Below are 27,896 nucleotides of genomic sequence, written 5' to 3' on the forward strand. Positions count from 1 at the left end.
ACTAACCAAAGCAAACAGGAAGCAAACACACTTCATAAAGTGAAAATTAGTTTATTGATGCTGTATGTACCAAGACATGTTTCACTGATTCAGGAGATGTGGAAAACATGATTTTGTTGCAGTCCAACATGTTGTATTCTATACAGAACATGGAGTCAAGCGTGGGAAGAAGAAAGGAAGCACTTCGGTTTGGCTGCCAACGACTCGTTGTTCAGCCTCACATTCAGACACGACGCTGCGCTCCAGACTCACAGGTCCTTGTCATAGGCACATCTGACCGTCTAATGGACCGGTGAGGCGTACGTGTAGCAGACCTGCATGCTGTGTGTGTATTTACATGGAGCATCATGGTACCATCTCAGCGACACACAGCCAGAGTCAGGGCCAGCAGAAGCAGCGTTCACCACGTCCCTACTTGATTTGTTTGTTGCTTTTCATTCAGCAAAAATGACGGCCGAGCTATTCTACTTAGTAGAAAAATTTAGATAGTATAAAATGAACAATGGTATTTGAGTAAAAAAAAAAAAAAAAAAAAAAGATATGCAGTTATTAGGCACATGTATAAAACTCATTTATACATTTAAAACCTTGTCGCCCATTGAAGCTTAAAAGACAAATATAGTGCTTTTATCTGAACTGTACAGTAACTGTTCCTGCAAAGAGTCTTTACATGGAAACAGGCAAGTTATACTAGCAAAATATAAAATGCTGAAAAGCAGTATACATTTGACTTCCATCGGTAAATATGTGCATGATCTGCAACGACTACATTAGATCTGAAAACAGACTTTTTTATAATAATAATAACAATAATAGCTTCTAGCCTTTTAGTGGTAAAAAATGTTAGGATTCCTTTTTGGTCATATACCCAACGTTTTTTTTTTGTTTGTTTTTTTTGGACATTCTCCATCTTTCAGTTAAAATGGTCTGAGCTGAAAAGGTGTTAAAATATTCAAGAGAAACAGAGATGAGAAGAGAAACAGGATGCTGCAGTTTGAACAGACACCATAACTGGCACCTCAGTCGGCAAAGGTTCACTCCTGTCAGTCATGTTTTCTGGTTGTTCGCATTAACAACACGTGAGGTTGACGTCATGGCACCAAAAGTATAAAAAAGGTTGGTCATAGTTCTGCTGTGATGGACTTTGAGAGCTGCTGGCTCAGCAGACCGAGTCATTGCTGACTGGAAGTTTCCCACTGCGTCGAACCTCCTTCTCTTTTTTCTCTCTTTGTTTCTCCAGTTTCTCCTGAGCCTTACGCAGCTCCTTCAGCTTCTTCTTGATGGTTGAACGGTCGCTCTGACTTGAAACACCAAGTGCCTGAGAGAAAAAAGGCACACATTTAGGACAGAGTAATTCTACCATATGTAAAACGTGTCACTTGGGACCAAAGTAGGGCTGCAACTAATGATTGATCGGGCCAAAACATCAGCGCAAAACCCAAATATATTTAATTTAGTGCTTCTGCCAAGGAGGTTATTTGTTTCACCTGTGTGTTAGTTGGTTTGTCAGCAGGTTTACACAAAAACTACAGAACTTATTTTCACTAAACTTGGATAGACGGTCTCAGCCCAGAATAGACCCAATTCATTTTTAGTGCAGATTCAGATAAAGGGACGGATCCAGGATTGTTAACGTTGTGAGACAGGACGTTTTTGACCTTTTTGTTTATTTCTCAGGGGATAATGCATTAATCTTGATGAAAAAATTAGGTATTTAGCTGGATGGTGTCTATGTGTGATTTAAAATGTAAGTGTAATACAGGGCTACTGAGTCTGATAATATTTAAAGGCGGCTCTTGGGCCTTGGCGATGGATGTGCTCTACTGAGTGCCATTCTAGTGAACATATAAGGCAAAATAAAGTGGGAAATATCGACATTTGAGAGAATGGAGCAAACACAACAAAAATAAATTGAATAATCGTTTCAATTCCAGGCCAAATTTGCTGTGAAGGATTGCTTCATATTATTAGTGTGAGTTTTTCTAAACAAGCTTTTTATTCTTTTTTTTTTACATTTGTAGTGGTGTAACTGTGGAGAACGTCACAAAAACAGAAAGTTGATATCAGGATGAAATATATAACTATAATTTTAGCCTGATTAAAAAATGTAATCCAACTGTTACATACCATAAATGAACACAGATGACTTAATTCTACAAATCAACAACATGTAGCCTAGTCATGATCTCACTTCAGTAGTCTTGCTAAAGCATTTTCTCTCCTTTATGTTTTGAATATTCATTTTCTCCTCTAATTTTGCAGAAATGTAAAATATAAATTAGAAATCAGTCATCTCAAGTTGCAACTGCCAACAGGATAAAATTCTTCTGGCCACAAGATGGCAGTCAAAAGACGGCTGACAAGACGTGATTAACTACTGACTTGATTTGCATTGAAAGAGGTCTCCAATGATAAGAATATAAACAACATTAGAACATCACTGATACAGATACACTATCATTACATTGTTACCGATTCATTCAAAGTAAACTGATATTACCAGGTGCTGTTTTTTCCCCTCACCTTCAACTTGTCACTGTCCAAATTCAAGAGTTGCTGGCCATCCACTCCCTTGGCTGTGAATTCAGGTGTGTATTGGTCCAAATTCATGCCCATCAACCAGTGACACACCTGCTGATTGGTCCATTCAGAGACAGGCCGGTTCTGCCACTGATACTCTTTTCCTGTAGCTACTGGCTCATCATCCAAAGTCTACAGAGGACACATAAAATGAACAGATGTTAGAAAAATAAACATACTGATGCTTCAGTAAGAGTGGTACCATGTTAGACTTTGTTACAGTAATTTCAACTGTATTTTTCTGTGCAGGATTCTGAAAGTCAGAGTGTTGTTTCGTGTCATATATTGTACGCATGCTTACATAAATATATATATATAATATAAAAATATATATATAGTGGGTGCCTGCCAATGTGCAACAGCTATAATGTGCCATGAATTGTGCTGTATGTGTTTGACAGTCTGTTCCTAAGGCATTTAAGTTACCAGAGGTGAAATGCAGACATTAATCACATTTCCACTTCTTTCACAAAATCACTTCAATAAATGTTGTCTGAAATTATACCAATTATCTGAGTAAATTTATTTCTATTGCTGAAAAGCAGTCCCAGTTAGTGAGTGGGGAGTCTGGGGGAACAAAATAAAAAACAAAGAAAGTATACAGTATGTCCAACAAACAAAACAAACGCGTGTGCTGTATACAAATTTCCAAGGCTAGCACTAAGAAAACAAGCGTGCAATGACAGCAAAATACCAATAACATTTTCAGGTGTGCGTCTTCATATTGTATGTTTTACTGAGAGACACTTTAAACTCTAAAATCAGAAAAAACAGAGGCTGAGACACCACTGAGCAGGCAGCAGAGCAGTCAACATTGTTCTGTGGTCTGCCAAAGCTTGTAAAGAACATGAAGCACTGGTTCTAACAGAAGCAAAATACAAACTATTAACATCACAGCTGACTTAAGAAAAGCTCAGCCACAAGACTTCTTTTAACACAAAACAAAATAGCTTTAACACACACATGCAGCTCTCTTCTATCCCCTCTGCATTCACAATTTAATCTCAGCTATGAAAGGGGGGAGGCTCAAAGAGCATGCTTGAGAATGTCCCCTTTCAGCTGCAACGGAGCGTCCCACACGGCTTTTGTGACTGCGCAACAAGGAGAGCACTCACCTCGCTGGAAGAGAAGATTAAAGTGTGTGAGCGCCCAGACAGATTGGGTTCAGCGACTAACCCAGAGATGTCTGTACTGGGACTGGCAGCGTTAGAATCATCTATGACTGAAAAACTCTGGAACAAGTGGAAACAAGGAACGCATTTACTAAAGTCACACATCACCACCACAAACAACAGTTCTTTGCTAGGAGAGGCAAACAAACAAACACAACACTACAGGTGTGAGGCGTGAGTGCAATGCTGTTTCCACAAGGACTCAAATTGTTATAAGTGATTAAAACTGTGGCAGCAATCCATGTCATTGATTTGAGCAATTAGTGATCTTCAGCTTGTGAAAGGAAGGCGCAAGATTCTACTGTGCAGCAAAATCCACCACCAAACCACATCAGCAACGTCTAAACTACAGCAACTAACACTACTTCTAATGAAACACACATCTCAGGTATGGGGTAATGTTTTTAATTAGGCTGAGTAAATACTTTTTGTTTGAGACGGTGATAGTTAAAGGTCCCATATTGAAGTAAGTGAGATTTCCATGTCCATGTCGTTGTGTTCATAAAGCAGGTCTAGGTGCTATAAAAAAAACTGTAAAAGTATTTGTGTGTACGTGTTCAGAAACTGTGCCTTCAAACAAGCCGACAGGACCTCTGTAAGGTTGTGATGTCACAACTATAAAATCACCCCCTCCAGCCATGTCCCCAGCACGGCCATGGTTGTACAAATACTGGCATAGCTGAGGGAATAGGGGCTGTACCTGCTCAGGCCTGTAAGAGCTGACTAATCAGGGCAGACTGGGCTATTTGGAAGGGGAGTTAAAGAGTTGAGCACAAAAACAGAGCATTCAGACAGAGGGTGAATAGAGGTGCTGCAGCAATGGACATTATGAGTAAACAAATTTTTTTTTTTTACATTTAAGTATCTAAAAATGCTCTGGTAGACACTAAAAAATTCATTTGTGAACTTGAAAATGAATAAAATATGGGACCTTTAAACTGTGGTTTGTTTTCCAGACAGAAGAGTTAAATTTGGATTAATGGAAATATTGTCCAGATGTGGGGGCTATTGCACCAGCTATGTGTATAAGAGCTCATATGCAGTAAAATTCAAATGTAGCGTGAGAATTACATTATAAAAAACAAGCTGCACGATACAAGATAGATACAGAGTACACACAAACGTCTGATCAAACTTTCGATTAGCTGGTGCAACAAGCCAGAGAAACTATTTTTGGCTGCATCTCTTTCTCTCTGAATGTGGAAAATTCAAAAACATTAGTTTCCTGTAACACTACCACATACCCACTACAAAGGAAAACAGTGAATTATTCATAGGATGTATTGAGGTGAGATATTACAAAGTCGCAGAATGTTAGTATCGCCCTACTGTGTAATCTAAAATTTAAATAAGACAAAAGTGTGCATACTGTACCAAATCTAATGAGCGACTGAATAAAGAGGACCAGGAGAGATTTGTCTGTTTAAAGGAAACACGGTTCAGTGAGATAAATGTCCAGGAAGCAAAGCACACAAACTACCATCATACACACAGCAACAACACTCTTCTCTTGGTATTCAAGTCTTCTTGGTTCAGCTTGTGTCTTGAACTCATTAAACAGCGTTGGTGGAACACAAGCCCAACCGCAGCCTGTATGACAGTCAGCCAGCCGTTTCACTGGATGCATTTGATGTGTCACTCTTTGCAATGTCATTGAATAGCCAGCAAATTTTCCCCCGCTAGCTCTCTCTAATGGCTAACATATGGATCCTGTTATTTGTAGCCTTTGCACATCGTAGCTTATTTGAAGAACTAGTCAACGAAGGCACGTGTCTAGAAACAGCCTTGAACATTCATTCTTGATTTATGTGGTGTTAAATACTATCGAACTTATATCTTATTTACGTTTTGCTGAATACTAATACTCTACTCCATGTCCAATGTTTATTTTTTACACAAAGTTAGAAGAAGTTACACACCTTATTCTTTCGATCCTGGCTTTGCTCACTGCTGGTCTCAGTTGCAACGTACGGCAGGCTGCTACTGGAAGATGAGGGCTCTCTGTCCCTGTCCCTCTCTTTGTCTCCAAACCAGGAGAAGGGCATGCAGGTAGGGATGGAGGTCATTGAATCTGCAGGAGACAGGTTCCCTCCAGACTCCTCCAGTAACTCTGCTGATCCCCTACACATTGGAAATACAGTAAAAGTTATCTATACTGGAAAAAAACAGTCATGTTTTGGTTCATTGTCCAGTTATAATAGGAATTTTGGCATCTATCTGTTGCACTTACAGCAACTAACAAATGTTACAAAACGTGCAAAAGATCCACAACAATTCAACAGTTATTTGCAACACTTGTCACCTTTATCTTCTTATAAATTGAGTGATAATGTACCTGCTGTCCAAAGATGCTCTCATCGCCTCCTTGTCGTGTTTTTTTCCTTTGCCACCTGACTTCCTGAGACCTCTGTTGAAGACGAGTAACATTTTTTGTTGGTGCAAAAATGATGGTGACTTAGAAACGAGTGACAGCAATCACCATGGAGACTTACCCAAAGTCTGGAAATCGTCTTTTAGGTTTTCCTGCTGATGAGCCCTCATTTAGCTCATCTGAAATTAAACAATGATAATCAGCCTCATAAAAACAGCACAGCAGAACACATGCCATGACAGCCATCACATTTTGGTCTGGCATACCTTTGAGCTCTTTGCCCTTGCCTTTGGACTCCCTCTTCTTGACATTGCGCATTAATCCAGAGGGGGAGTGTGGTGACGAGATGTCTTTTGGAGAGGACAAAGAAGGACTTCCGCTGCTCTCCACACTGTCTCCCAGTGATGGTGACAAAGACGGGCTGCTTGACAGCTCTGCCGTTCTCCTGGATCCATCTCTAGTCTCTCCTGAATCATCTTTTTGTCCATTCCCAGGATAGCAGACAGGCAACGGGAGGGACAGGCTTTCCTGGATGGACCTCCTCCTCCTGGGAGATTCCTGCTCCTCCTGATCCTCCTCTTCTTCAGTTTCCTGTAGGGCCAAAACTAATTATTTACAAGGACAATGAAAGGAAGAGGAGATAGCAGCTATTTATATGACAGACAGTTTGGTTCCTCAGCTCTGATTGGCTGAGTTATGTACACACACACGCTGGACATGACACACCTGTCACAACACTGTCACACTCAAATGAAGCTAGAAATATACATTCTGTATAGAGCAACATTATGTTATTATATAATAATGCATCAAATGTTTGTGGTTAATAATAAAAATAGGTGTTATTGTTTTGTAAAAGCAAAAAGAATGACAGTATGTGTCAGATATTTATTCTTGAACATTTTTGTTTCTGTGCCTAAACAGCAGGTCACACCATGTTTGTTTTTCTCAAACATAAATTGCACCTTGTTCACTGTAATTGGTACTGCTGGCAGAGACAACTGGATCTTTTCTGTTTTCCTTAGAGGAGTAACAACCAACAACAGGACTCTGCTTAAGTTTATTCAATCATATAGTCTATAATTGAGACGTGGACAGATAGTATTCATAGTGTTCATAGGGAACAAATCACCAATGGTGTAATTATTCTATAACCATTACACTGTGCAATCAACCTTTACCCCATAATAATGAAGTTAAAGCAAAAAGTTGTCTATTGCCAATTTAAATATGATACAAGTTATGAAGTGCTCTGCTTCGTCTATAAAAGGGAGGCACAGTGTTTGTCACCATTAGTTTCACCCCAGGGATGGCATTCTGAGCTAGAACCTGCCATCATAACTTACATCAAGTGGCTGACTGTTAAATCCAATTTTATGCTAATAGGACACAGGAATTTGGTTCGCAGAGCAGATTAAGCAAAGTATCATTATAGGCTGTTGCTGGCAGACCTGAGAGTGACTTGAAGTCACTGCAAGGTTCTCCTTCAGTTTGTTGCGTGACGGAGGCTGACGTTTGGCCTTCTGAGCCAGCAGGCCTTTTGCTTTGTGTGCACTGGTGTCCAAACGCTCAGTCTCAGGGACCAACTCGCTCCAGTCTTGTTCTACACAAGAGAAAGAAACAGAAATAACAAGCAAGTCAGAAGTGCAGTTTTAATTATTTACCAGGGTCACTGGAGTTGATGATGGTTGTGAATGTTTTACAGATCACACAATGAAAGTATGACGTGGGTCCTTCTGTTTTGAATACGATTCAATTCTCGTAAACCTTTGTACCTAGTAGTGAGTCAACTGTATGTGTGTTGGTTGGGTCTTGGCTGCTTAATCTCTTGTCTGCTGCTGATTCTTGACCACTCTGACTCTCCACAGCTGAGGCCCCTCTGGACTCCAGGACGGCTATCTGTGGACAAAACAACACAGGCTCCTTTCAGTGTCTCACAGTAACTCTGCTGTGCTGTATAAGCCTTTTTTCTTTTCGAGCTGGGGTCTTACCCTGTTCTGCAAGCTCTCCAGCTGCTCCTTGTACCACTTGTCTTTTTCATCTAGAATTTTTTTCAGCTCCTCCTCTTTCTTCACAAAGTCTATCTCTCTGGGGAGAAAAAGAGGAAATGTGGTCTCCCATCAGCCTTTTAGCTTGTAAACATGCTCAACTTCATGTGATTATCACTGAAACACGGAGGTCATACAGCAGCTATTCTCCTTCCAAAAATAATGAGATGTAAAATCTGAGATTATACCTTGGTTGAAAAATGTCACCTAAGTATAAACAGAAAAATATACCGGCGCCCATCAAGACAAGACTAACAAATGATGTTTTCTATAAGACCTTAATTCCCATGGAAAAAAATGATTAAAAACAATATAAAAATCACCAGAATCACCAAAAAAAAGAAAAAAACATCTAAGTAAAGGTCCAAAACCATGCAGATAGCTGGGTTTAAAAGTCCCTTTTAATATAGATATTCACCATCTTAATACAATAAAAATGAAACAGATTCATTCTGAGGTTGGCAGATTACTGAAAAAAATGTAAAAAGTTAAAAGGTCTGTAAACAGTTTTCATGTTTATGCCACAAAAATTGTAACAAGGAAATCGTTTCGGGAAATAGTTAGTCACATGTTATTTTTTTTAATGCACCACAGAAGAGTTTCCATTTATGCTCACTGTATTGGTATTATGGAAGAAATGTCAGAGTCAGACATCTTAAAAACTCAGCTGATAAAACCAGAAGTATTAGTATGGCTACCTACTACTAAAGGTCTGAGAAAATGTTCTTTGTGATGTGGGTGAGATGGCCCTGTAACCCCATGCTCTACAGTGCTTATGACAACTAAACCTTCATACTACCCAACGCCTTCTACATGTCATTCAGACATTATTCCCTTTCATATATTTAGAAACTGCATGGTTTGACACCACTTTATAACTCTGACCTCCTCAACCACTACTCTACTTACAGTCCTCTCCCATTTCATGCTCCTAGTTACATGGATCAAACATTGTCCTACAGACAGCGGAGGGGACAACTTGTCCCAATCAGGTCTTCTTTTAAATTACATCTCCAGACATCTTCAAACAGCTGTTGCGTGTAAACAAATATTACATAATTTAAGGTGTTTCTGTGCAATTTGCCGGTTGTATTTTTATATTTGCCCAGTAACTTAATCATGAATCAATATATAACAGTCCCTGGTTGCATTTTTAGTTTCTATAAAAAATAAATTTTGGTCAACATTTGTTGCTTTTAAATGTGTTACATCAATAAACTGGCTTGATTAAACCATTGAATTAATTAGTCACCTCTCCAACACTGTGGTGTTATGTAACTCACAACAGACTTACTTCTGCTGGTAGTCCTTGAGCAGTTTCTTGGCCTTGTTGTACTTCTTGTCCAGGGTCTCATACTGAGCCTGGGTCTCAGCTAATTGTTCATTCACACCCTTACACAGGTCCTGGGCCTCCAGCCAGTAACTCTCCAACTTCAGGATTTTGTCGTTGCTATCCTCCATCTTTTGCTCCAGTGCGGACTCCCTGGCTTCCCACAATGATCTGTCCTCCTCAGATGCCCTTAGCTGTACACAGATAATGTTATTTTAGTTGATTAAAGTGTTGTTTTTAAGCAGGTGGACTCCTGGGCTGAGACAATCTGTGTGTTACTTGATGTATTAAATAGTAATTTAAAAGAAATAAGTCACACAGAAGCAAAAGCGGTGCTAAGAAACCACCATTCTCAAAACACAAGAGGACCCATATTAAAGTATAATTACTGATGATGAAACTTCAGTTTATGAAAGTCTATTCTCTGTTTTGTTTTCGTTATTTATTTATTTTTATAAATGGTACAATATTCATATGCATTTACAATATATATTTATTTATCTTATATGTTGCATGAAGATCTTGAATGTTTTAAACAATTAAAAAAGAAAAATGTTGATTTTATCTCCATCATACCTTTTCCTTTAGTTGATTTATTTCAGCTGTGGCAATGCTGTGTTTGAGCTGCAGCTAAGAAACAAAAATAGGAAAATAAAAAATTTGGTTAAACCAAGTATTGTTGGTAAATAATACTCTTTGGTCGTCTAAACAGAAAACTGGATCTTTGACAATACAGAATGTGATAATGTGGGTGATACCTCTTTGAACTTGAAGGCCATTTGAGAGCTGTCCATATTGCTTGGCAGAAACAAAGCCTCTGAATCAGGCAGCTCAAACACCTCTGCAGTTCGCCCTGGAGAGAAATTGGAGCCCAGAATTCTCTCATCTACTCCGTCCTCCTCCTCATAGCGCTCTTCCTGAAATATGACATCACGCATGGCATCACATATTGCAACACAACACTCCCTACATGCCCAGGAACATGCTTAAGTTTGTGTCAACAACCCCAAGGGCACAGTTCACCACAGTCTGAAGGGAACGTTGTAATATAACCAAAACCAAACATTGGCTACATAAGTCCGGTGCATCCAACACATTAACATGAGCAAAATTCTCAGTGAACAACAAGATTATCAACACACCTACACACATATATTCAGACACTTTGCATAACCACAGAGACACCAAAACAGTGTCCACTTACTTTGGCTGCTCCAGTAAATCCCACAGATATTCCCTGCCCAGCCTTTCTATCGTAAAAACAGGGCTTGTGGCTGCTTGAACTTCACAGAGCAAACATTTCACAACTCTGGCAGACAGGCCGCAGTCGAATGAACACCTTCCAACACAGCAGAATGGTGACACATGGCTTACTCACAGTCAGCTGCACCCTGCTCCTGCTGCTGTTTGAGCTGAGTGGGATAGGACTGGGCGTGGAAAGGGGGCTAATGTTGTGTTCATATCATGCTGGGGTTATCGTAATTAGGAATTGTAAATAGTGTTTTTTCCTGGTAATGAATAGCGATTTTTCCCTGGAAGCTTTACTATACCCACCTTGGTAATAAATCATAGGGAAGCCAGACAAGTATTGACGCCTCACATCAGCAAAAGTCTATCAATCTAATGAACAGTGTGTTATATTGTCAATAAAAAGTAGTTTAATCCTTACATGACTATCATCAGTCACATGACATGAAGCAGTGACTGGGCTATCTAATGACTCACCTCCTCTGTAGAGTGTTCATAGTGGTCATCCAAGTGATGTTGCTGTTGCTGCTGGTTCTTTTCCTGCTCTAGTGTCTCGCTTATGAGGCGAGCCACCTCACTCTGCGTCCCTGGCTTCTCCCGTCCAATCAGGAACCTATGATTTTAGAGTGCAACGTTGTTAGTACATCATACAATGAAACAATTCACATCTTGTCTGGTTGATGCAGTTTAGGCCTGATGCTGGTCGTGTGTGGGTGTTTCATTTCCCTATGATAAATCATTAACATACAGTAATACTTTGTGTGGCCTCTTTCACTTAAAAGAAAAAAAAACATCCCTGGACTGAAATTTACAAACTCAGTTGTTGCAGAGTGGCTCAGTTTTGTCACTAACAAGATCTTTCAATAAAAATCGAGGGTCAGAACCTAAAGAAAGGTCTTTAGGGGTCAGGAAGATGGACTTTGAGCTGACCTCACTGTGCCCTTTGTGTTCTTCAGGACTGTAGCAGCAAACAGTTGGGTGACTCCCACCAGACTGATGCCATCCACCTCCACTATCTGGTCATTCACCTGTATGCTGGAGATACAGAAGACAGTAATTACATGAAGAGGTTTTCAAAGCATTTCCACATTGAGTAACGCACCGCCTACAGAATTGTGGTTAAGATAAATAGAAAATACATTCGCCACAGTACAGCTGGCAATAAAACAAATCTAAAAATGCCTGGGAAACAGACGTAGTGAGACTATTTTCTTTAGCTTTCTCGGAAGGTTATTAATAAATCTGGTTGTTTGTGTCTTGTGCGTCTCTGGGCCCCAGGAATTCGAGAAATTCCTAGAATGCGACATTAAAAACTACTGTAGTTGTGTAGTGTACAGCGAGTGTGTGCCATGTTTCCGATTGTACACAAAACATATCAAAACAAATCCGTGATTTAACTCACCGTCCATCGTTCTCAGCTGCTCCTCGCTCTGTTATAGTTTTCACAAAAATGCCAAGCTTCTCCAGACCCTGGTCAGCCCCCACTCCCATTCCTATGATACTGATGCCAAGTCCATTGTCTCCTGGATTCAGAGAAATCACAAAGATTTTTCAAGGGTGGTTAGAAAGAACTGGAAATAGGCTCAATTCCACAAGTTTATGCCCCGAATCACAATAATGATTCTGTAATAGATTCCGATCAGTAACTGTGTGAGTGGTGAAAAAGAAACTGCTTTCAAGTTTACAAGACTTTACCATCTAATAGCATTTGTCAACCTAAATATTCCTGATTTACAATCAGAACCAAAATTGTTAAAATACACAATTAGAAGATATTACTGCTTGTCTTTGTGGGGCTGCAGAGAAATGTTTCTCCCTGATATTGACCTCCAGTGTTACTAAACTCACCTTTTTCAATCTCCACAGGGAACACATCCATCTTCTCCACTCTCTTCTCCAGCTCATACTCTGCAGATGCTGCGACTGGATCCACATCATCGTTGCGGCGATCATATTCCTCATTGGAGAAGGTACTGAAGACCTGTGTTGGTCAAAAAAACAAGTGCATAGCTTCAATACACCAGCTTCTATTGTCCTGAACAAGTGGTTAACCATCAGACTGATTTATGTTGAGGGGTATCTACGGGATCTACTCAGACACAAGCATATTATGTTCACTTCTCAATTATTCTTATTTATATTGGCAGGCTGAACAAGGACACATTCTTCATTTGAGATAAATTGCATAGCGAGGGAGAAATACTCTCATACTTTGGACCATTACTCGGGAAATTATGGCACCAGTGCACAACTGGAGCACACTGTAACAGCTGCTGAGGGACAGCAGAGCCCTTTGATGATGATTTGGCCCACTAACATTGAAATTTGCTCCTTTGTTTATCATCTGTGGCCACTGTTCTCACAATAGTGTCTGAATCTGAGCTTATCTAACTGCACAGACTGCATCATCAACTCTTGCAGGTTATCTTTATGCATTTACGTCACAGATGTAAATCAAGTGTCAACAACACTGAAGCAAAATATGCATTCCCCAGACATACTCATGAGGTCTTTCATCAGAGTTTTATGAAGTTGTGAACTTTGCAGGCAGCCCTTGCAAAGCACTGGATGTGTCCCAGAGGCTGTTTTCTGGTTGGAATTATAAAGCAGAACATGAGCAGTGTGGAAAGTAGGGCACAGCTGGGGAGAGCTAAGCAGTGAATGTAGCAAAGATCAATGTTCAGAGGCAGACGACAAGTGTTGTCATCGGCACAACAGAAAGAAATCAAATAAAGAGCAATACAAAAAAAAGTAACCCAATCCCTTAACCTTCAGTTAATGCGCATTACTCAGTACTCAACTCCAGTATTAAGGGTTATTATGAACAACACTTTGTGCTATTTACTATAAATGCCACTGATACTACCAAGCAGAAAGGGTTTTTGAAATCCACTCTGAAATCCACAGATATCTGTTGTAACTCAGTTACTACAATGTACAATAACAGTATAAAGTTAATTCATTACGAAGACAAGGCAAGGCCAGCAGCAGGGCTGCAACAAACAATCATTTTCAATATTGATTAAGTCCAACACAGAGCAATTTATAACTTAACATAAAGGAATGAACAGCATTTTTTTCACATTTTTAACACCGATGCCCTTTAAATCTTTAAGTATTTTTTTAAAGCAAAAATGGCAAAGTCATGTTAGAGTGAGTTCAATTATGAGAGACTAGATTACAGATATCAAGCACTGTTGATAAAAAGTAGATTAGAATTCACCAGACTCCATCTGGGCCTAATGCCCGATTATGGGGATGAACCCAACAGTAGGTCGGTAACATAAAACCCCTTCTTGGTCATCATTAGTCTTAATCTGGGTGGAGTCACTATGATACTGGTGGTGATGTTGGCAGGTTGCTGGCATGAGGGTCAAAATGTGCACCCTACAGGTGCCTATGACTGAGTTGGTAAAACGCAAACTGATCATTTGACTCCACTATTAATATTGAGATAAAGAGATTTGGAAATCTTGAGGCAGCCAATCAAATCTGGTTCATGTATGCTAGAAAATGCTGGTATGGGTACAAACAAATCATAACTTTATTAATTTTTAAAATGAGTGTCGTTGAATTTCTATGTCTCATGGAAGTCATGGAAAAGTGTAATTTAAAGCCAGTTTGTTTATTCAGTTTATTCAGACATGAAAACAAAGCGAGTGTGTTTAATTAGTTGTTTTGGCAGAAAAAAATCTGTCAATGAAGTATAATTTTACTTTTACTTAAATACATTTATTGCCAAAAAATGACTTGAGTTCCTTTAGTTTCAGAATCATTTTGTTCAATTATATATATATATATATATATATATATATAGAGAGAGAGATATATGCCGCATAGGGCTGGGCGATAAAACAATCTCGATAATTTTCATGATAACATTTTGGAGTCCGTTTTCCTTTACCTAGAAAACACTACACCAACAGCCAATCGCACAGCAGAGAAACAAATCCATGTGGTAGATACATGTTTCCGGCCCCTCCCACTCACAACTACTCAGAGTGACGGTGACCACCTGTGTGTCGAGCCGACACAAGACAATGAGCGGTCCGACTAGTGACACCGAGTGCGACGAAAGTGACAAAGACGAAGAAATTGTACTGAAGAAAGGTCATACCACTTTGGTTATTTGGGAAATAGTTTGGCTACCTGAAGTCTGACAAAGGACAGACCACCATTAGGTGCAAAATGTGTTGGCGACCAGTCCTCAGCAGAACTGGAAACGCCACCAACCTCTTCCATCATCTCAAAAGGTACCGTCCTAAACAGTACTCCGAAAGCATGAGTTAGCCCTATCATGCTAGCGTCAGCCTCCCCTCAAGTAGCCAACAGCCTGGCCCCACTGCTTCTACTAGTCAAACTTCAGTTCGACAACCAACAGGTGCCGCTGCTTTTTCAGACATTACCCCATATGAAAAGAAACGAGCTGCCAAGGTATATTAAAGGTGACACAAAGACATAACCAGCACAGTTACGTACTGTATCGATAAACATATGATGCCTATAGGCACGGTTGAAAAATCAGCTCTACGCAGAGTGTAGGGTAAAGTTGGAGCAGCAGCTCAGAGATGTCGCCGTTGATATGTGGTCTGGTCGCACGTCCAAACCACATCAGGTCTTACAGAACATGAGGCATTAAAGCTGAACTGAACAACTACCTGCAAGCTCAAGAATAGAAATAGAAAAAAGTTAAAGAAGCAATATTCAGAGAATACAGCAGCATAACCATCCTCAACATTTACCTTTTTATTTTATTTTCTTTAATCAATGTTCAGTTCAGTATACTGCCTCTAAAATGTTTGAGACACGTTTGAAACAAGCAATTTGTTGTACATGTTCATCATTTTATTTATTCAGTGTTCAGCCATTTGGTTGGTTGGTTCTGTTGAATGTTTGTCGCCTATTCATTCTGACAATAAATAATTGTATACTGTCCTAAGGAGAATACTCTTAAAACTGTCAATTCAACATTATTATTGTTAAATATACTGTATATGGTGATAAATATCGACATCGATCAATATAAAAAAAACATATCGTGATAACAGTTTTGGCCATATCGCCCAGCCCTAACTGTTCGTATGAGATGGTAATTGCAGTTTTACTAAAGAGTAGAGGTGTGAGTCTTCACTAGCTTCACGATTCTCCAAGCATCTTGATGCATCTCAGTGTATGGGTTCAATGATCTATATTACTGCACATGGCTACTTTTAAATTATTTAAATACCCCTTTCATTCAGAAAGTCCTTTCAATAATCAGACTACAGCACTCTACAAAATAAAAGCTGTATCTTTTCAATACATAAACATTACAAGAACAAAGTGTTAATCCATCTGCAGTGCCCTACACGTTTGTTGTAAACTACAGTAATATTGTTTTCACATAGCAGCTTTAGGATAAGGCATTTATTGACTCCAGCTGAGGCCGGACAATCAACAATCAGCATAAGCTGCAGACTCTCGACTATGCTCCATCTCTGCACTAATGCAGAATCTTCCACATCGCAATGCACTTCTAATCGAGAAATTTCCACACCTCTACTAAAGAGTCGGCTCACTAATCACAGAGAGCAAAACAGAAGAGTTGCAGCTTAGAAAATAAACAGAGGTGAAGAAGTGCAGGGAGAACATGAATACCGAGAAAGAATGAAGTTGTCCCCAACACCAACATTTAAAAGATAGTTTGAAGTGATCACTTGACTTTATAAGTCACACTTGAAGACCTATCTCTTTTCTAATCATTATTCTTATCATTATTTTGATTAGTGACGCTTCTAATTGTCTGTACATATTGTTTTTACTGTGTGATTGCAATATTTGTGTCTCAATTACATCTTTTAACTTTAACACTTTTAACCTTTTATCCTCTTAGTTTTGAAAGGTGCTATATAAATAAAACATTACTTATGTCTCAAAGTGGGAATAAACACAGCATAATTTGGGAATTTTTGAAACTTTACTTTGGTGGCATCAGCGCAAAGCTTTTCCATTCAGGTCATGAATTTCCATTCATCACTCCATCCTGCACACAAGTAATTTCTTTTGTCAATTTTGATCATTTCTAGAAACAAATTTCTAGGTTTCTAGTGTTATTTAGGTTGCAGTGTTATTTATTCAAAAGTATTCTCTGGGCATTAAGTTATTATGTTAAGTAAAGTTACTGAGCTGGTTCTTGGAAGAGCAGGAGCCAGGTTATAACATGTGCAAACCAAGACGTGCAAATGCTCATTGTTAGACAAGATCACATGTGAGTCTTGAGAAAGAAGCAGTCTATTTCAGTCATATTATCTGGTAGGGGGGTGGTTTGACAAGTTTCTAATATTTTTTTTCTCTCCAGAGAATTTGCATGAAACAAATGCTAAAAACACATGTATAATCGATTTTCTTTTAACAACATTGACACATTAATGAACATTGATTTTTGTTCTACGTTTTTCTATTGTTCTTTATTTTGCTGTATTTCTCCGTGATTACAATCACAAATCTGTGATTCCATCTTGTATATCAAAGGTGCTGAATTTGTGCAATCAAATGATTAACACACATGTTATTAATGAGAGCTGCATGTACAGCTGTATATAGTCTCACTTAACACCAAGACACACACAAATGGGCTTACTCTCAAACACTGTGTTGTCATGTGGTGTGTGTAGCAACCATAGATACCTGAGAGACACTAATCCCTGTGACAAATGTTGGATTTACGCTCAGACACTGCTCACATGATATAGAGTGTGCAACCCAGGTTGTGGTAAACATAATAAAAACATCAAGGGGTGATATCTAAAAAATAAAAAAGGAGTAGGGCTACCGGCTTATAGGATTGATTGCAACATTTGCCATGAGGATGTATGATGTAATTAAGTAAACATTTCCATTCTGGGCAACAGAGTCTGAGGTCTAGATCCTGCAGCCTGTCAAGACTTGAAGAATCAACCACAAACAATTCCCTCCTACCCCTCTGTCTTTCTGTCTCCTCACTATGTAGCCTTTGGATGCAGCCCAATACAGTGCAGATAGTAAGCTTCCAACATAACTCACTGAGCTTGCTGTTCAATTCGTCAAAGTGAATTACTACGACTATTTCTGGTTTACAACATCCCGCTGATTTTCTCACACATTTATCCAAGTGGAAATGCATTGCGTTATCTTGGAAACAAGGAGCATTTACTGGTTTGGTACAGGTACCTCTCTCCTGTAGCCTAACTAAATGAAAGAAGACTAGAAACTTGGAGATTATGAACACTACTGCAACTCTGTCGTACAGCCAGGAATGCTATTCATGGGGCCTCAACCCTCCATCAACCTAAGTGAGTCCTTCTCCTTCCAAATCCTCCTCCTCTTTATACTTAAACCTAATGCCATAAGTTTATTACATATGAACCACATATTGCACTTTTTCCAGTGGTAGATAAATGTATTCTTTATCATACAAAACCGCTGCACATAGTACTGAAGATTATAACTTATTAAAATTAACTAGCTACTCTACACATTTCTGCATGTCTCCAAATAACAAGCTTGAAAGCACTTCTATAAATAAGCCTGACAAAGCTTATCAACTTCTAATTTAAACAGTTATAAATGGATTCCCAGAACTAGAGCAGACAGAAATTTCATTAAGGATGAAAGATGCTTTTTAGTTTAGACTTTGGAGACTTTAGTAATTAACGGTTGAAAATGTAGGCTAATAGAATATAGCGAGCACCGCTGCATCCTTGGCATTAGCTGAGCAGCAGCAGTTCAGATTAGCTTCTCTTCTCTACCTCTCCCCCCTCAACTCCCATTTCCCGTTGCCATGGACTCCCAGGCCTTTTTCAAACAATGTTCTGTTCTTTGCTGAAACCTAATCACTCAGTCACTGTTTTCGTTGCAAGAAAGACAGAAATCAATCTCTTTATTAGCCTCTCCCTCACAAACAAGCCATACACACAGTTCACAATTATCACTGTTTCCAGTTATCAGACAAAACAACCATTTTACTTTACTGTTCAGCACATGTCCAGTCCACCATCAGCTAAAACTAAAACACTCAACTGTTGTTCAGGCATAAAGAATCCAGAGACCAAAGAAGAACTACAAGTTTATACAGCACAAATGAACATCATCTTTTTCTGCAAATTTCTTCTTCTAAATTATTTCTGCGGTCATTGAGGTTGCGATATGGGTCAATAGACTGCAATACCATCTTCAAATTTCCATTTCCTCCAAACTCTAGCTCCCAGCACTTTGTGTGGGCTTTCCATCCATCTACGACAACTGCAGTGGTCTACCCTCTCTACGTGTGCTCACACGCACAGATGTACACACATGCCCACACCCAAACTGAAATCCTTCCCATCATTCTCTCATTCCCCTCCCCACAACAGAATACCAATGTGGGAAATGAGTCAGCAGCTGCGAGGAAAAGCAAACCAGAGAAATCTCTGCCAATGCAAAACGAGGGCTGACCACTGGATCGGGGGAGCTTGTAAAGTAAGCAGGCCTACAAAAAGAAAACAAATCAAAACACGCTGTGAGAGCGAGTTGGGGCAGGGGTGGCAGTCTGGCGCAGATCATGGAGTAATTATGGAAGAAGGCATGGGGCCCAGTTTTTAGACCCTGTGTAAACACACCAGGAACAAGACCTAAATATATATCTAGTACTTCCTGTATGTGTGCCCTATGTAATATTAACACTTTGATATGTTCACACTGACTGACTGTAACCTAAACAACAATGTTTATGTTTTAAGTGTTTATGCGTGACCTACAGCAGGAGGAGGTGGAGTCTGTGAAGAGCAGAGTGCCATAATGGCATCAGATTTCCAAAGGACTGCGAACATAAACAGGTTGAACAGGTTTGTTTATAAATGGACCCACAAAAGCTACTTTTGTCCTGTGAGAGGAGCTGAAATCTTTAACACAACATTACTGTTAACTTTCAGTGAAAACACACAGTGCCCACTAATGTGTTTGTTTGTAATCACATAATGATAGCGTTTAAGGCAATCACAATCGGCCCAAGACTCATCCCATGCCAAGTTGTTTAATGAACAGCATTGAGCTGACTGCATTAGTATTCTGCCCCGTTCTGTTGGATAGTCACCCACTTGCCCAGGTGTCTGGAGGGATCTCAGAGCCGACAAGGGGAGGGCCTGTCTGCTGGTTTGATGAGGGTGGAGTCTAGTCAGGCACATTCCTCTGGTCAGCAGAAGACCCATCTCATTTAGGAAATGGAAAGCATAACACTATGGGATAGGTTGGCCGGAGTCAAAATATGGAGTGTGCCCCTCTTGCTTTTCACTAATCATGAAACACACACAGAAGAGCTGTCCTGCTGTGATCACATCTAAACTTTCCAGCTTTATATAAAGAAGTTGGAATAGGGAAAAGAGTCATTCTTACCCTTTTATCACAATTCCTGCCCTCTACGATTCTGAATCCATTAACAAATACCTACAATCGATTTTAGTACAGGGCACAGTGCAGAGCACAGACAATGTACAGCATGCACATGCTAGTGTTATCTTACATTGCACATCTTCATGCGGGTGGAGAAAGTAACTCCATCCAAAGCTTGTTTCATTTCAAAAGACATTTGCCTGTACAGCATTTTCAATCAAAATGGTTTTGCTGCTACCAACACTGCATCAGAGAGGCTGTTCTCCACTCATGGTGATATAACGTTTATAATTATGCGGTGGACTGAGAATTTTTTTGTTGCAAAAAACACCTCACAATGTCAGTAATTTACATTTTCCAGTGTTTCCCATACATAGACTTTACTTGGGTGGGCTGCCAAGGTATATTAATGGTATATTTGGTGACCTATTTTAGCATTTTATACTTCTATTTCTGCAATTGATTAACTAGTGGACAATCTGCCCTCACTCTACCCTCCTGTCCACTGACATTCGCACATGCTCCGGAGAGAAATGGAGAGAGAGGGAGAGAGGTGTTGTTTGGTATACATCCCTCCTGTAAACTCACTGATTGTGATATGATCTTTACTTTTATTAATGGAGGCCTACAGATGCTGTTGTTACGTACAAGCCTGTAAGTGCACCTGATTGTTGCAATGTCATTCGGTACCACGTTAGTTTTTGAAAGTTCGAGGCTACATAATTAACGACAAGCTTCCACACATGGATCACCTGTTGTTGTGAAAATGCAATTGCGACTGCAACACTATGTAGGCACATTTTTAAAGTTATTCTGAAGATAGAAACTCTTATCTGGCTACACACTAATGTTGACAAACTGTACTCTACCTGACAGGTGACATCTGCTTATACTAAACAAAGTTTCACTGCAGGCATATGAGAAGCCAATCTAACAGAAGCTGATGTAGACTGTGTAACTATCGACAGTGCAAACAAAGATATATCACTGAACTCTTTCAGTTACAATGCACTCAACAATCCTTCACCACACCCTGTGTGTTTAAGAAGGCACAATGTGTTCACTTGACCAATAACTGCCAGTGGTACTTCCTGTGACTCTACGGGGGTGGGGCAAAGCAGCAGGTGCAGATCCTGGTTTCAGACATTTTTTTTCTGTTACGGTTAACTGGTTTTTGACTCCTGTTCCAAATGTCCTTATGTGCAACACGACTCACAAAACGCAAGACAGTGTCTCTGGAGACCCCACATGACTAACTGGAAAAGGACTGCAGTCTTTGTCCCCAAGCAGATTACACACACCTACAGCAGAGAGTGTTCATCATTGAATAATTCTCAGCTTTTTGCCAAACTATAGGGTTCAGAGGGAAAGTGAATTCAAAGCTGTAAACGGCTAAACAAAAGTGATCTGTAGTTTAAAAGTTTCCCCGGATAAGGACATGCCTCAACACACAGATCTAATATTACAGGCCGGTTAGCAGTTGCAGTTATGGAGCAAACAACCTTCTCACTAAAAACAAAGATATAATTTAAAGCAGTGGTGCAATATCTATACTGCTCATGCAGCCAGGGGGTGTAGCAAACTTATATACTGACACAGCAGCAATGGGAATGCAGCATTTCAATGCCCTACTAAAGTGTGACTCTGTAAGTCCATAGTTTGCAGAACAATCTTCTCACAAAACGTAATGTATAAAATAATTGTAGTGCTTTTCAAAATGCATTTTTTAAAGCTAATTTCTTTGTAATATTGCACATTACAAGTATTTTCATCACAAGTATATTAACGCATTTAGAGAACATAAACATCCAAACTTTGCCTTAACACAAGACTTTCACTCTAGAAATGATCAAATCAAGGTGCACTAATCCTCGTAACTGCCTCAGAAAGCCCTCTTTAACAAAGTTTGTTTTTCAACCCTGATTAGGGTGATACATGCTGAAACTGGACATCGACTTCACTTCACAAAGACGACCTTTCTTCCACACAGGACACCTCCTCTGTCAAGATGACTCGGGTTACGTGAGGACCTAATCCCGTTGTGAGCAGAAGCACAAAGCACTTCCTCTCTCCTAGTTAGCTTCGACTCAAGTGTGCTGGATCCCAGTGCCAGCTCTGACTATCAGACTGTAAAGAATGATGCAGTGCTAGCGGGAAGCTTTTGTTGGCCTGGCCACAGGTAGAAAAGGTTGGCTGAGGGACATTTGTGTGACTTAATTTGCGAACATGCATACCACGTAACCTTGACCCTGTGGTTTTAATCCAGGCGCATGTCACTGTTTTGACAACTCTCTCTGTGTTCTTTCCAGCCTGTCCATTGCATGCAACCATTCATGCAATTATATAAATAAGCTAATTGGAAACTTAAAAGAATGCTCTGACATTTATGGACTTAATGACACATGTTACATTTTGCATAGGTGCTCTCACAGACACCAGGTGGGTAGGAGGGGACAAAAGCTGTGCCTGAATACTCTGAAGATTGCGCAACAAAAAACCTTTCAAATCAAACCGTTGACCAGAAGAAATGATTAACTGATTTATTGGGAATAACTCCCAACTTGCCATACTTGCACTGCACATTATAATAATTATCATAATTGTATGCGGTACGAAAAATTTGGACACAGCCTTGTATCTTTCAATTAGCTCGCTGATACAATCTCACATATCAACAACTACAACCTTGTGTCAGCCGTTTCTCTTTTGCATAAAGTTTCCCTCTCACGGTTGTTATGAGCAGTATGTGAACTGCTACACAGAGGAGACAGTCTAACATATTGTTGTGAACTACAAAGCTGTGTTTATCTCTGCCATAGCTCCACTTTGGGTGGAGGAGGCACACTGTTGTTTGTGTCCCCTCCACTCCAGGTCAGCTTCTGGTCCCCTCTCCCAGGACCCCCTGCCAGGATGACTGGGGTGGAGGGGGATCCCCACCCTGAGATAACAGTGCATTTGAAGGCCTGGATAAACACTGAGCTGTTCACAAACTCTGTGGAATGCACTAGAGTGATTTGTTTTTCCCTGCTTTAGAAAAATATTGTGTAGATATGGTGATGGTGGAATATCTATGGTAGAAGATATCACCTCCGTTTTCACCACACCCCTTCAGACCAAATCAGGTGTTGTGGAGATTAGAGCAGGGTTGGTGTGAGCGGACACAACTGGAAGATTATCATCGCTTTGTTTAAACAGTGCCCTGTTTCTGGGTCCCGGCTTAAGAGCAACAACTCAAGTTTTTAGATCTTCTACCCTGCTGGTGCATTCTGCTCACAGCATGATGATGCCTGATGCAACAGACAATATAACAGAAACTCAAAGCAAACTAGTAACAGTTAAAAGGCTTGAACAACAAAACTGTTGATAAGCCCGTCTGATCGCCGGCTTATGTGATTGGCCACTGCAGAATGACATCGGGTTGCGTTTCTCCAAAAGTTGATTCTGTTTCTACTTTTCGCACAGCCGCTGCGTTTTTTTTTCCCAGCAACCCTCGCAGTCCAAACCACCACAGCCTAAATGCAGTTAATGAATGATGTGCTGTAGTATTCGTCATAACACCTGATTTGGTCTGAATGAGACCTTAAACATCCACCTGAAATGATGTATACCATCGTGCCAAAAAGATATTACAACAGCTGGAAATTCAGCTTGGAGTGCAAAAATGTAAAACTGGAAGAATATGTATTGTGGATATCATGATAGGAGACTACAGGAATTTCCTTACTTTGACTGTTTAAGGAAGAATGAAAATCAGTCATCATTCACAGTGGTGATGCTAATAATATACAGACCATTTGGAACAAGGCTCAGCTAAGTTTAGATAATGTATGAAAGCACCCACTTTATCACTATTTGACAATTGTCTAAGTAAAGAATATTGTAATATCAGTCATTCTGTCAATCACCCAGATTTAGAAACCCGATTGCACAACTTGAAATACTTCTATGATAATGAAGACATGTTATAACTCAATACCAACCTGACAACATGAGCAAATCATAAGGAAAAAAAACTGAATGTGCATCTCTGCATCTCACAAAACATTCACATCCTTATAAATCAACTAAATGTTAAAATTAGTAATAAGATAACTTAGCCATGGTCTGTATAAGAGATCATATAGAATTACTCATATCTATGTTAGAATGGAAAAGTCCCTCATGACTGTAACACATGATTCATGTACGGAGGGGAACCACTGTAAATGAGCAAAAATACCCATGCAGCGATGTGACTCAGGGGTGCCCATGATTTTTTTTTTTACTGTAAAGTCTAAAGTTACACAAGTCTCCACCTCACTGCTGCCCTCGTTCAGCTGTTCTCCTGCTTTCACAAACTCTTATGCAATGTCAACAATATTTCCAGAAATACCACAGACAACATTGCTTCGTCACGTCCCCAAAATTCTCCCCTCTGTCCTATCTCTTGCAGGGTTAATGCACCAGGAGATGAGTGTGTCAAACCACCTGCCACCCTGGTCACTGAGATTAAATAAACCATAGTTTAGATTTTCAGAGCTGTGATAATCTTGTCTGATGATACAGTGCAACAGCTGTGACGTCAAAATGCCAGACAGAAGCATTCATTCTCAGCCTCCACTAATTTGTGTCGTGTCTGCAGGGAAACAGTGAGGTCAGAAACAGTTGCTGAATCAGTGAGACGGTGGTTTATAATGAAGGGCCTGTGCTATATGTTTTTAAGTGCTTGAGTTCAGTGGCAATAATTCACGTGTAAACAGTACATCATTAAACACTTACCAGAATGGGGTCTGTGGAGAACTGGATTTTTCTCTTTTGGGGAGGCTCCTCCTCATCCGACAGACCAGGGGCCTCGTAACAGTCATCATACTCCCTATACATTTGATCCTCCTCCTCCTCTTCTTCTTCTTCTTCTTCCTCCACCTCCTCCTCCTCTTCTTCTTCCCTGAGGACCTGGTCTACATCTCTGTCATCCACAAATGCTGCATTCTCAATACCATAAACTACTGGTGAGGCTCCATCCAGGACGCTCTGGCCCACCTGCTCCTCCAGCTCACTCTCCTCCTCCGCTGCCTCATCGTCTTCCTCGCGATTAGTGTCACCATCCTGACTAACTAAACTCTCTTCCCTTTTCTCCTCTTTCACTCCAAATTGCTCGTTGTCCTCCAAGACTCTACCTTCACCCACAGTCTCTGCTATCCTTTGTGCATCTTTTGTGACATGATGAGCTGGGTTACAGTTCAGTTTTTCTGGTAGAAAGGTTCTTTTTAGTTCTGTTGGTAGGTCTTTGGAGCTTTGCACCTTCGGCTTCTCAAACACATTATCTTCAACGTTCTCATCCTCATTCTCCTCGCTCTCTGAGGACTCATTCTGAACCACTACCAGTTCTGCCCGTACCATGCCCACCCCCCTGGAGTCCAGTGAGGAGGTCTGGCTGGGCGGCTTGTCCGTGGTCGGACTATGTACCACACTGTCAGGACTCCTGGCCTTTTCAGGGTATTTCGCCCTGCTCTGAAATCCACCAGCTGATGGAAGAGGCTGCTTCGCATCCCTTGGGGGCGGACTATGTGGCTTGCCTTCATCCCCACCAACAGATGTCCTACTAAATCCATCACCAGATGATGAGGAGCGTCTGTAGCCTTGGCTAACTGGGGTTGTTTGCTCTGGCGAGATGGGTTTGTGCGTGGCATCAGTTGTTGGAGAAACAGATTTGTACGCTGCGTTTGTAACTGGGAATGTTGGTTTAGACGCCAAGGACGCTGGTTTGTTAATGACAGACGCCGTCTGGGATGCATTTTTGTTAGTGGTCACAGGTGTAGAGTTAGTGGCTTCTTTAACAGGGGTAGTAGATTTGTGTAAGCTGTCCCTAGTTGGAGAGGTAGGCAGTAAGTGTTCAGTGGTACTGTGCTGTTTAGCAGACACCACAGCTGTGTTGTTGTCTTCTGAGTCATTCTCTGTCATATAATTCCCCAATCTTTTAGACATGGGTCCTGCATTGAGTGACACTCTAGATGAATGCCTTTTCTCACCATCAGCCTTCTCATCTGATCGACATTCGACTGTTGATGTAGGAGTTTGCTCTGATTTGATAGTGGTCTCGGAGGATCCAGAGACTCTCCTTGTGCTTTTCCCTTCATCAGAGGCACTGCCGAGGGACAAACGAGTTACTACTCTGTTCGGAGACTGCTTGTCAGCAGCAGGCTGCTCTTTGATGCCTCGTTCAAAGAGTTTTCTGGTTACCGAAAACTTCTCTGCCAAAGCCACTTTGTCAATCTCAACATCTTCCCCCTTGGGTGTTTTATCTACATTCTGTGATTCTGGGCTTGTTGCACTGTTGAGGTTACCTCTGTGGGTGGTGACTGGGAACTGCGCCTTTGTTGGGGACACCTGGGGCACATCTGGCTTTACAGTCACTTTCCCCTCTTGGCTCTCCTGTTGCTGACCATCCATCTGTAGGAATATGTTCTTTATCTTGTTCACTCTGGTGCCAAAAGGCCTCCCCCTCGAGTCCTCCCGGGTGTCACTGGACCCATTTGCATATGATTTGGCGGCGCCCTCGGATTTTGGCCCATCAAAGGAGCACTTAATGGCGTGGAAGTCAGACTTGTATGCATTTCTGTGAGGGGACGCGCTCCTCAGGGTCCTCTCGCCTCCTTTGCTTTCCGCTTTGATCATTTTTGTGTTTGTTTGTGTCTGCAGCCCAATTAGAAAAGCCGGTTTGTGGAGAGAGTGCTGCCGCTTCTTGGTGAACTATTATCCTTCAACTTCACGCAAGCGGTGCCATGGGTCCGGCGGGGCTTCTTTGGAGCACTGTTGTCTCAACTAAACACTCGCAGGGAAGTCATCTAAAGGGAGAAACGGACAGTAAAATCTGTTAATACAGAGACCGGATACGATTATCTCACCATGCCTGACGTCAGTCATTTCAAATTAGTTAATACATGATTATCTATTTCTACATTCAAAGCAAAAAAGCGTGAAAGCTGAAGGTAAGCGAGAGCACGTTGGAGCGTTGGCTCACTTTAAGGACGTTAGCTGACTTTCAGAAGGCTGAGGTGTTAACGTTCGCTGGAGTTAGCGTGCTAGTTCAACCAAAACTCTTACCACGAAGGTAACTTTAACTAGCTCTGAACTTTTAATGTACTTAGCTCAACCGGTTAAACACTGACAGCTATTTATCTAGCGTTACATCGTAGGGGGAAAAAAGGCGAAACAAAGTTAAACTCGCTGGGCCAACAGTTCAATACAGCCCCGAACGTCGGTGCCTCGGTCTGAACAATTCATTGTGGCTTTTCAAGTACGAGCTGTGGAAAACGTTACCCCTGGCTCTGCACGCAAAACCGCAGAAAGGTAAATAACTTCACAAGCTGCTCACCTCTTGCTTGCTTCATCGTGTTAGGCGCCGAAATCTCGCCCACAATCCCCCAGTTTTACAGTATCAAACTTGTCCCTTCTTCGTGCTCACCGCCATCATTCCCCGCTCCGGCAGCGTTGTCCTGCCTCCTCCTTGCACTTCCAGACCTGTCGCGGGCTGCGCGCGCACCCGAGTCTGTCTGTGCCGCGCGCCGCGACCGACGGGAACACAGGGAATCGGGAGCGCGCGCACATTCCAGGACTGTAACCCCACCACTCCACTCCCCTCCACCCTCTCCACAGACACGAGGAGCTGTGGAAGAAAGGCGTGGGAAAGAGCTCATTGTACATTAGAGCTCACCTAGACAATCTGCAGCGGGCTAAAGTCCGCACCTGGACTTAAAAAAACAAGCCAGGAGACTTCAGTTACA

General features: G+C 40.9%; 1 protein-coding gene across 3 annotated transcripts; it reads right to left on the reverse strand.

Moving 5' to 3' along the window:
* Positions 1-35: 35 nt before the first annotated feature.
* Positions 36-27,643, reverse strand: ppp1r9ala (protein phosphatase 1 regulatory subunit 9A-like A). 3 transcript variants are annotated; one of them, XM_084362567.1, is made up of 20 exons: positions 27,488-27,643; positions 24,892-26,957; positions 12,598-12,730; positions 12,152-12,272; positions 11,680-11,784; positions 11,227-11,362; positions 10,260-10,418; positions 10,078-10,131; positions 9,466-9,695; positions 8,115-8,211; positions 7,899-8,022; positions 7,575-7,726; positions 6,390-6,714; positions 6,245-6,302; positions 6,088-6,159; positions 5,672-5,873; positions 5,127-5,171; positions 3,696-3,812; positions 2,524-2,712; positions 36-1,318 (listed from the first exon to the last, which is right to left on the reverse strand). In XM_084362567.1, the coding sequence occupies exons 2-20, from the start codon at positions 26,785-26,787 to the stop codon at positions 1,160-1,162; spliced, it is 4,374 nt and encodes a 1,457-aa protein (XP_084218693.1). In that variant the 5' UTR covers positions 26,788-26,957; positions 27,488-27,643; the 3' UTR covers positions 36-1,159. The 3 variants fall into 3 exon arrangements, with proteins under 3 accessions (XP_084218693.1, XP_084218694.1, XP_084218695.1); XM_084362568.1 differs by lacking the exon at positions 5,127-5,171; XM_084362569.1 differs by lacking the exons at positions 3,696-3,812; positions 5,127-5,171.
* Positions 27,644-27,896: the final 253 nt, after the last annotated feature.

This window comes from Pagrus pagrus (assembly GCF_965226575.1).
Source record: "Pagrus pagrus genome assembly, chromosome: 9".
In the NCBI taxonomy this organism is placed as follows: domain Eukaryota; kingdom Metazoa; phylum Chordata; class Actinopteri; order Spariformes; family Sparidae; genus Pagrus; species Pagrus pagrus.

Coding starts and splice junctions, on each gene's coding strand:
- ppp1r9ala (XM_084362567.1), bottom strand. CDS start 26,787: ATGATCAAAGCGGAAAGCAAAGGAGGCGAGAGGACCCTGAGGAGCGCG. Junction 12,273..12,597: donor CCCTGTGGAGATTGAAAAAG/GTGAGTTTAGTA, acceptor CTCTGAATCCAG/GAGACAATGGACTTGGCATC. Junction 6,160..6,244: donor AGACGATTTCCAGACTTTGG/GTAAGTCTCCAT, acceptor CGTCTTCAACAG/AGGTCTCAGGAAGTCAGGTG.